The following is a 10,407-nucleotide window of genomic DNA, read 5'->3' on the forward strand; positions in this document are numbered from 1 at the left end:
GGGAAAACTATGATAACGATAAAAGAAAATACAAAATAAGTGATGCACAATGCAGTTGCTCACCACCTGCTGACCAATGCCCAGCCAGTTCCTGAGCAGCAGCCCCCAGCCAGCTTTCCCCCCAATTTATACACTGAGCATGATGTCATATGGTATGGAATATCCCTTTGGCCACTTGGCTGTATCTCCTCTCAGTTTTCTTGTGGCCACCCCGGCACCCCCCACTTGCTGGCAGGGTAATATGAGAAGCTGAAAAGCCCTTGACTTGTTGCTGAGCAGTGTTTACACAAACTAAAACACCAGTGTGTTATCAACATTCTTCTCATCCTAAATCCAAAACACAGCACTATACCAGCTACTAGGAAGAAAATTAACTCTATTCCAGCTGAGACCAGGACGAGTTCTTAGTTTCATCCATCTTCAAAACTTCCTCTCCCAAATACAAATTATTATCTTTTAATGTTATGTTTCTAGAGTCTTGCTGTACAGGTTCTGAAGCAGCAAGTAATATTAGATAGATAGAAATTCACTTCTTCTGGTCACTTCTCTACCTAGGATACACAGGTTATGGCAGGATTCTTGGGATATGTTGATTTTGGAACGGAAACAATCTGCTATAGGTCTTCAACAATAATGAATGTGGTTTGTATTCAAGAGCTCATTTCAGAATTACGTTATTGGATGATGATGATGTATGCCAGAAGAACAATGCAAAACCAAAATTCAATTCTGAATGAAGTTTGTTAATAACTCTTATGCCTGAATCTAAAAAGCAGTTTTCCTTCTGCAGTGGAAGCATGCAGTTGTGTGTTCAGATCTAGCAGCTGTGAGAGTCATGTTTCAGTGAACAAAGTAAAATTTTTAAAATTGAGACTTACCTGAATTTTCTATCTCTGACCTTCCTTGGGAAAACATTGCAACTACTACATTATTGAACCCTTGTAATTTGAAAGCTCTCCCTTGAGTTGAAACAAGATCTGTGTATAGGTATTAAAATATTGCTAAAACCATGTATTCTCATTGTTTTTTTTTTTAAGTTTTGCTCATAGCAGTAAAGTCCACTACTTATATTTGATGAAAAAAGATAGTTAAATTTTGTTACAAGTTATTACTGAGCCTGTTCCACTAGGCATTATACTATGAGAAGTTAAAATTTTTCCTCAACATTTTAGCTATGTAGTTTCTACTTTCCTATGCTAATTTATGTACAGTGTTCCAACCAAGAAATGATAAAGGTAATAATGTTTTCCATCCTATGTAAATAGCAACAGGCCACTGAAAAATCCGCAGCTCTGACAATATTTATGCCTGGGTATCCACTATGGAGGGTGAGGGGGGAAAGCCAGCTATTTAGCACCTCAAGCTATTACTAGGGCAATCAATCTGTAAGTCAGGCTATTTGTTTCTGTCAACCTGTTGTGGTGTGTCGTGTGTGTGTGTCCCATTAGCATCTGCATCATCGTGGTATCATTTATTTTGTTTTCAAAGTGAAAACAGGGTTTCTAGCACTTTGGTATATTAATTTTTACTTTCTTACTAGTTTTGCTGTTGTTTATTTTCATGTTGTTGATCTATAGAAAAACTAAAAATACTTAATTATGTTACATACACATAAATTTCCAGATGTTTTGTTTTCAGAAACAATGAAAAATTTTAAAAGGGCCTCCTTTTAAAGAAATGTCCATGTTTCTTTTGTTCCTCTTCCCTCTTGAAGAGGATGTGCATCCCAGAGCGTATTTCTAAATGAGAGCAGGAGATTTAACTGTTATGTGATGTTGCGTAATAGAAGTATGAATTCTTCTAATTGCTCAGTTTCTCCTTTTCTTCAAGATACACCATCCCAACGAGTGCAGTTTATCCTGGGTACTGAAGATGATGATGAACACATTCCCCATGATCTCTTCACTGAAATGGATGAACTTTGCTTCAGGGATGGAGAAGAATATGAATGGAAAGAAACGGCTAGGTATGCTAAAAATAGATTGTTTCAAGGTATATCTTCTAGTGATTTTTTTTTTCAAGAACTCAAACCAGGTTTAGATTAGAATTTTCATGAACTATAGGAGTTGTTCAGTCAATTCATGCTGAGCAAATTAAAACTTCTGTTGTTTTTGTCCAACTCTGGATGAATCAATATGGTTTCTCAAGAGACCCTCATTCATACTGGTGCTGTGTTGACTTTCCTAAAACTGATCGTGCCAAGCATTGCGAAAGGTACAAATGTGTTTAGTTATAAATACAGGTGTTCAGCCATGGAGCATGGTATTTACAGTCTCAGAAATCTCTTTGCTCTATTATTGCTGATATATTAGTGTCAACTTTTTTTCACCTGAAGAAAACATATTTACATATGTTCTTACCAAGTAGTATTTGACTAATTTTTTGTAAATTGCATGCATGAAGATTTCAGGATGCCATGATTATTTTTGGCCCATATTGGCTTAGTTGCTTCCTTCTACATATGTGTTGTAATAAATTCTTCTGCATTCACTACTTCTAATTACCTTATTGCATGCTAGCTTTTGCAGAAGTTCAGTTTTCATAATGCCTATAAGTCAGAATCAAGATCAATTTATAGTTACACATAATTAGTATTTGCTAGCTCTTAAATGTCTGACTTGGCATCTTAGGAGACTTGAACGTTGTATATGGTGTGTTTCAGACAGCTTTCTAATCCTAAAACACCGATGAAACTGAGATATGCAAATCAAGTAACAAGGCACAGTTCCACACTGTTCACAAGAACTTGTGAATAGACAGGTGTTGTTCAAACCAAAAGAAACTCAATGGGCAAAAACTAAAACAATTGAGTGTGGTTAAAAGGCTTGATAAAAATGTGACTGTCAATCAGTTGGGTTGTCTGAGAAAATGAACGCTAGTGTAAGCTGATGAGATTTCCTGTTCTGTGTCATACAGAAGCCACAGAAGAATGTGATTTCTTGCCAAATTGTGTGTCTTGCAGGAGAGATATAAATATGTGTGTGCATTTCAGGTGGCTAAAATTTGAAGAGGATGTTGAAGATGGTGGTGATCGATGGAGCAAGCCTTATGTAGCAACTCTGTCTCTGCACAGTCTCTTTGAACTGCGAAGCTGTATTCTTAATGGGACGGTCATGTTGGACATGAGAGCAAACACACTAGATGAGATAGCAGGTTGCAGCAAAACTTTTTTTTTAAAAAATATTTTCTTCATAGATTTTAATCTATAACTTGAGATGTTTTTGATGGTGTCTATGTTCTTGAAAATACTATATTGAAAAAGTAGGTATGTGCATGCTTACTGCAGTTTTCTTCATCTGGTTGTAAAGACCTGATCTTACAAACTTCACTTACAAGGAGCTACACTGGATAAGTAGGACCTCCTTTATTACATGTTTTAGGATGAGGCCCAGAATTTGCCTTTGTCTTCTAATCCCTGAATGTGTTCTTTGTCTTTGTTTCTACAGATGAAATGTAAATATCTGCCAGAACATTTTAGGACTTATTTGTGCACTTTAGTACCATAATTATTAATCATAACTTGGCTGATGTTAACTGATGCCATTAGTGCAGTTGATTGTTGCACATCTGGTATTTTTTTCACCTTTATAAGAGGTGAGCAGAAATAAATTTTGTACATTTTGTTTGACCTACTATGTTGGGTGTCCTCACTAATCACGTGGTCATTTTGGATACTATAAAATCAACTTTGAAGACTTTTTCATATATGTATATATATACCTGCTTAGCCTGAATCCCTTTGAACTAGTTTTACATTATTTTCCTGGTATCTCTTGCTACAGGTACCACACAGTGGAATGCCTTCTCAGGAATCATGCTAGGCTTAGGGCTGACCAACATGTATGTGAAGGACGATGTGTTTTGGCATTAAAAACTTTGGCAGTGCTTGAAACATTTTCCTGTTTTGTTCTGAAATCTTCAAAATTCACTCAGGAAATTGGTATTCCCTTCCTATTTTCCTGATTACTGAGTAAGAGTGTTCAATACATGGTTTCTAAAAGTAATGTTTTGGTTTTTAATTTATATGTAATAATTGGATTTAGCAATAATCTTAGTACATAAGAAAAACAGTTATTGCTTAATTCTGTGTAAACTGCACTCTTTTAATAGCAGGTATATTAGTTGGAACTAGGATGTCTTAAGAGATTGAATTTGTTTCAGGTTTATTTTAGGTGCCATTACGAAGCATGTAGGATAACAGTCCCTGGCATGCAAATGTATTGTCTTGTTTCCCTGAGCCAGGAATACCTAGTATGTATTCCTGAATCTCACTCAAAACAGGAGGGAGATGGTGGCCAGTTTCCTTTTGAGAAGCTATTACAAAAGGTTGTGTCTTCCCAGTAACCCCAGAAGGAAGCTGCACTGTACTGACAGAGACTTTGCTGCGTATAATTTTGTTTGCAAGGTATTCTGAGCCCTAACCTTTTTCACTGTGAAAAGTTCTATATAATTGCAGTTTACCAATAGTTAGGTTCTTGATACATCAGTTAAGACTGGCAAAATATATTTCAAAGCTTGTCACATAGGTTTGTGTTGATTTGTGCAGGTGGGATTTTTTTAATTAATTAAAAAAAAAGGCAGCTAAGAAATTGCCGCAGATACTTACTCGGACATGCAGGCTTTCTTTCCTAGTGTGAGCATAAGGATGATAGGCCCTTTTGAAACTTGATGTTGTTTGACAGCTGATTAGTTAGTTTTGGATGATGTAACTAGCTTTTGTTTTACACTTCCTCTTGTAAAGCATGTGAATTGCATGAAGTTCGGTAGAGAGCCTCAGGAACTTAGGGCATCTGAAGGTGACAGAGGAGTTAGGGAATTAGTCTCATTCTGTGATAACTTTTGCTTTTGCATAGTTGTATACTTTCAAAACCGGGAACACCAGGTTAAGACTGTCTTAAGAAGTCTGTTCTTCATTGTGTTTCTGTCTTTGTGTGTTCACTTCTAGTGGAGGGTTGTTGAATACATAGATGCTTTTTTTTTAAAGGGAGTAGCCAATGAAAGTTGAAGTAAATGACAATAAATCATAAAATATTAAGTAACTTATTTCTTAAAATGGTGCTACTAATAAGAACTGTTGTTTGGATCCACATGTTATTCTTTCCTTCTCACATTTGCTTGTTTAGTGACGTCTTTGAAAATTTCGTGTGGATTCTTGAAGATGACTTTGCTAAAGAAAAGACTTTTCTTTCTTTTAAACAGATTTAATTTTCTTTTCTTAATATTTTGTGTAACTACAGTGTGTGAATGTGATGAAGGAGAGGTTTGATAACTGTATCTATAATTTTCTTTTGCTGTTGTTGTTACTATGTAGATATGGTTTTGGACAACATGATTGCCTCTGGCCAGCTCGATGAATCCATAAGAGAGAATGTGAGAGAGGCCCTTCTAAAACGGCACCATCATCAGAATGAGAAAAAATTCAGCAATCGGATTCCTCTGGTTCGGTCTTTTGCAGATATAGGCAAGAAACATTCTGATCCTCACTTGCTTGAACGAAATGGTGAGATAAGTTGTAGCATCCAGTTTGTTCTAACCTGTTAACTAATGTTCTCACTGGGAGATGAAAGAAAATTCAGCTGATAATAGCAGATAAGTGCTTCCTTCTTGATAAGCAAAAAACTAATGATAACTGCTATGTGTAGCTGTGGATGATGTTTCTGTATATTTTTGATTTTACTCAAACATTCTACTTCTGCCTGTAGAATATATACATAGCATGCGTTATTGTTTTGAAGTATAGAAATAGACCTACATGAGTCCTAATGTTTTTTAAGATATGCTTGGATAAAATGTGTAATGTTTGAGGAATTTCAGCATTGTGGCGTAGCTTTACATGTTTGTCAGATGGATCCTACTTGCTTATTCAGTCTTCATACTAGATTTACTTTGTAGTCATGTCATGATTGTCAGTGATGCTGACAATTACTGTGTTTTAATCCAGTGTTGTTATGTTAATATGACTAGAAAAAGTTCACTGTGCTAGTGGTAAGAAATTACTTTTAGCTAGGACACTGCTTATTTTTACCTTGTTTTGTAGAGAAGGATCTAACAGGGAAGACCCCTCCCACCCCCCAAACCCAAGAAAGGTGTTTGCAATATTTTTATAGGCTGTACCACATCTTTTATTGAACCAATTCCTGAAAATATTCTGGAATATCAATACGTTTGCTTTAGACATCCAGCTCCAAAGTCCAAATAGTAATATATACTGCAGAGCAGCATATTTTTATTCTTGTGTTTCTTATGACCTCTATTTTCATTTCTGTTCTTTGTTTTCTTTTGCCTTGCATTAACTAAGACATATGATTTCAACTGAAATTTTTAGTTTAGTGAAAACTTAGTAATTATTTCATTAATCACTCCTTGAAGTGAAGTTCCTTTCTTGTCTTGAAGGATGCCTCATTGCTTAGAATATATACCACTTAGTTAAGTGCTTGTTAGGAGCTCTCAATTTGTTATGTACTTCAAGTATGCTCCAGTAAATGTCCAAGCTTCCTGATACTTTCTGTTAGCTAGTGAATACATGATGTATGCTTAAATATTTCCCTGATAGTTTCAGAATTATTTTTTTAGCATGAAAATACCAATAATTTATATAAGAGCATAGTTTCTTGTATAACTTCTGACTTTCCTGTTTTGTTCAGCAAACGTAAAAACTTCACGTACAAACTTGGTTTTGCCTATCTTTGAACACCGGTATCCCTAATTGTATTTCTGAGAATTTTGTATTTGAGGTCTCTTGCTTGTCAGTTACTTTTCATGTATCACTTCCACTTTCTAGTGCACTTTATTCTTAATACTATTCCTACAGCAGAATATGGGATATATGCTGAAATAAGGAACCAATATAACATGATGAACTCTTTGCCAGCATGTACTGATTTACTTTTTATAATCCTATGGTTACCCTCTAATAAACCAGTAAACAAAACATGCATATGTGCATAATATGTTTTAGGTTCCATTTTACACCTCATCTCATGTTCATGATTCCTCACCAATATACTGACAGAAATCTAGTTATTACTTTAGTGATTAGTATAGACAAAATCAACTAGTTTGCTTTATTGGTCCTCTTGTCTTTACTGCACTGCAGTTTTACTAATTGATCTTTTGAGGCTTTTATTCTTAATTTAAATCAAGTTTGCACTGTAGGATCCACTCTTCCATGTTAGAGGTGGGGAAAAAAGGTACGTGACCTTTACCTAGGCATACTTTCTGCGCCTCCTTCTTGTACGTTATTTTCTCTGTAGTGCTTAGTATAAATTTGAGACTACATGTGCCTCACTTGCTGTTTCCTTGCTTGATGGCACGGTACATGAAAACACCCATGTGTTTGATTTCAGGGATTGTAGGAGAAGCAAGCAGTATTCTTAAGGAGGCTGCTATCCAAGGAAAAGTGTTTGTGGTAAATGGGAGGAATGGTATCGCTGAACCTTCTAGTGGAAGTGCTAATGGGAGGGTAGACGGTCTCTCTTCCTGCTTAAGGCAGAACTGAAGTCCATTACAAACTTAAATCTGAGGGCACTGTGACAAGACTGTGTTCTCTTTATATAGACATTAGTGGGACATTGAAACTGAATAGGGCAAGAAAAGTAACAATGGATTTTGGAGAAACGTGTTTGATTTCAGGCAAATGGGGTATTTGGTAAGTCACAGCAAGAAGAAATGGAGAAGGGACTCTGTATCTCAGCCTCATGCCCTCTTCAAAACTACATATTGAGACTACAGCCAGATAGGAAACTTCATATTAAAACAAGGCTTTTATTGGAAGATAGTTGCATTTAACATGATTTGATATGTTTCGTCATGTTCATCTTGAAATATTTTAGTTTTAAAAACTAACAATTCTTTGTATATAATGGATGTAGTTAACTGAAGTCTTGTAATGTTTTGGCTGCTAATAATTTTTAATGTATTTTTTGGATGGCATTAAAGATAGCTGCTGTGCAATTTGGAGTAAGAAGTTCTTGTAGGAAAATTTAAAAGTCAATTTCAAGAGATAGAAATTTTGTTATATTAACAAATCTTACTGACTTTAAGATAATATCTTCTTCCACATATCTTTGGCGTTCTAATTAGTACTCATCAGTAATTTCTGACTTTTCTAATGTCTGAAATCAGATTTGCTCTTATCTCTTGTCTTACTTGCATGAGTATGACACTTTTGGCCCATAAAGCTTGCAATTTACTATGTAAATTGTTAATGCATATTTGTGTCTGTATTTTTTTAGTATATCCCTGTTGTAAGCCTCATGGTGTTTCATTTGTTTTATCTCAGGGGAAGGCCTTTCAGCCTCCCGCCATTCTTTGCGAACAGGTCTCTCTGCCTCAAATATTTCACTGAGAGGAGAAAACCGTTTGTCAGTTCTTCTCAATTACCTTCTTCCTTCTTCAAGAGCTGGAACCCCGGCAGCCTCAAGGTGTACAACCCCTGTAACTACCCCTCAAAACACACCACCCTCCAGTCCTACCTTCAGCCACCTGCCAACTACAAGTGCCCAGCCAAGTCCACTTCAGGGCAAGGAATTGCTGGTGTCACCTGCCAGTGATGATATTCCTTCAGTAATAATCCACCCACCTGAGGAGGACTTAGAAGTGCAGGAAAGCCAGGAAAAGACGACACAGGAAAATACTGACAAAACACCAGGCAACTATCGAAATTTCAGCTGTCCATGTGTGATGCTCTCTGCATCTGGATCACTTGCGTTGCAATGTTTTTGGCACATAACTTGGGCACAAAGGAGTATGATAACTGTTACCTCTGCCTGCATGTTTTACTTCTCAGTTGTGACTGTTTTCTTGTTCAGCATTTTTAACTTTTTAGCTTTTAACTAAAGCCAGCGAAAAAATTCTTTAATTAACCTTCATTTGTGTAATTAAAAAGAAATACAGTTTTAAAATATAATATATAAGCAATATGTCAAAAATGGTGGCCTTTTCCTTTCACTCACCTACAGTCCATGTCAGGTTTTGCTTTGTTGTTTTTGTCAGTGGTTGAAGTAATACTAAACCAGTGTTTGATACCATGAGATAGCTACAGCTGAAGACAAAGTGAGGTATTAGAGATGAGTATGAAAAGAATTAGGAAGGATGCAATAATCAGTGGTGTTCGTAGTTCAGTTGTATCATGAAGTCTTTAAGCAGTTTTATTTTGGCTTTTGTGCTTTTAAAAACCGGAGCCATTAAAACCAGTAGTAGTTTGATGGAACTGGCAGTTTCAGTTCACTTACAGCTGTTTCCAGATAGCTATCCATTAGTGCATTGCTTCAGCGTCAGACATTTGATTACTGTTTTGTTGTGTTTGTTATGCAAAATAGGATAAGGTAGTTAAGAGTTTATAATTGTAGGTCAGAGCTCAGCAATTTAATCATCTGTTGTCTTGCAAAGTTATTGTTCTTTACATGTAAAAAGGTATGTAGATGTATAGATATGTTGAAAAAAAGGATGGAAAGTTCTGATGGTTTCTTTAATCATTTTTGGTTAGTGTTCCATAACTTGTGCATTCTGCATATATACTTTTATAGTTGCTTCACTTTTGCACCTATTTAGAGACTTTAGGATTCTTGTAGGTAGATCATGGTTTTTAAAGGTATCGCCTTTCTTTTTAGCTTTTGGGCTCCTCCTGCCATTTTTTTTTTCCTTCCCAGAAATTTATCTGGTTAACATCTAGCTTGTAGGTTTGTCTGCTTATGCCTATGTGTATTGGGGGGTAGGAGGAAGCTGATTTCACTCAAGTCTTTAATCAGCGAGAGTTTTCTTGGCTTCCTTCTTCACTTGTTTAATGAATAAGAGCACACTGTTACATATGGCAGTGAAAATGAGCTGACGAAGAAAAGGCTGTGGTTATCTGCCTCTCCACATTTTGCAGCCAAGTCACTGAAAAGGAAATAGCAAACTATGTTGTAGACTGTCGTTTTGAGCTGGAGTAAGGGGCCCCATCCTTACTTGAATTCAGAAAAGCAAACAAACAACTCTTTCTCTGACTTCCTCATGGGAAACTAAGAAAATTCACATGAAGATCATTCTCTCTCATGGGTGATCTTTCAAAGGTAATTAAAACCCAGAAGTATAACAACAGCTGTAATTGGTTTTCCAGTTCTCATTTTTCTACTCATCTGACAGGAATGACAGCATGCCAGACCTAGGGTCTTTAGAACCCAAGAGAAGGCAAACAAATGAAGATCAAGTACTTGATGCTATTATTATCACTAATAAAGCTTTCTACCAGATTCTCCAAGTCATGTTCAAATTGCCTTTGTGCCTCAAAGGGACATTTCTCATAGAGGAAAAATCTGAAAGGGATGATTTCCCAGTTACTCCATAAATAAGTCTTTCCAGAGAAATATGAACACCAATAATGATGGAAGACATTTTTGTTTTCTTGGGTTCCAACAGCCCCCCCCC

The 10,407-nt window shown here is 36.2% G+C and overlaps 1 protein-coding gene across 1 annotated transcript in view; it reads left to right on the forward strand.

Annotated features, from left to right (window-relative positions):
* Window positions 1-8,552, forward strand: part of LOC104620872 (sodium bicarbonate cotransporter 3-like) — a 33,924-nt gene extending 25,372 nt beyond the window's left edge. Inside the window, exons 4-9 of the mRNA XM_010287214.1 lie at window positions 1,831-1,966; window positions 2,993-3,153; window positions 5,312-5,500; window positions 7,210-7,233; window positions 7,347-7,462; window positions 8,400-8,552. Coding sequence (XP_010285516.1) covers window positions 1,831-1,966; window positions 2,993-3,153; window positions 5,312-5,500; window positions 7,210-7,233; window positions 7,347-7,462; window positions 8,400-8,552 — 779 coding nt within the window. The remainder of the gene's footprint in view (window positions 1-1,830; window positions 1,967-2,992; window positions 3,154-5,311; window positions 5,501-7,209; window positions 7,234-7,346; window positions 7,463-8,399) is intronic.
* Window positions 8,553-10,407: the final 1,855 nt, after the last annotated feature.

This window comes from Phaethon lepturus, unplaced genomic scaffold (genome assembly GCF_000687285.1).
Source record: "Phaethon lepturus isolate BGI_N335 unplaced genomic scaffold, ASM68728v1 scaffold7145, whole genome shotgun sequence".
NCBI lineage: Eukaryota > Metazoa > Chordata > Aves > Phaethontiformes > Phaethontidae > Phaethon > Phaethon lepturus.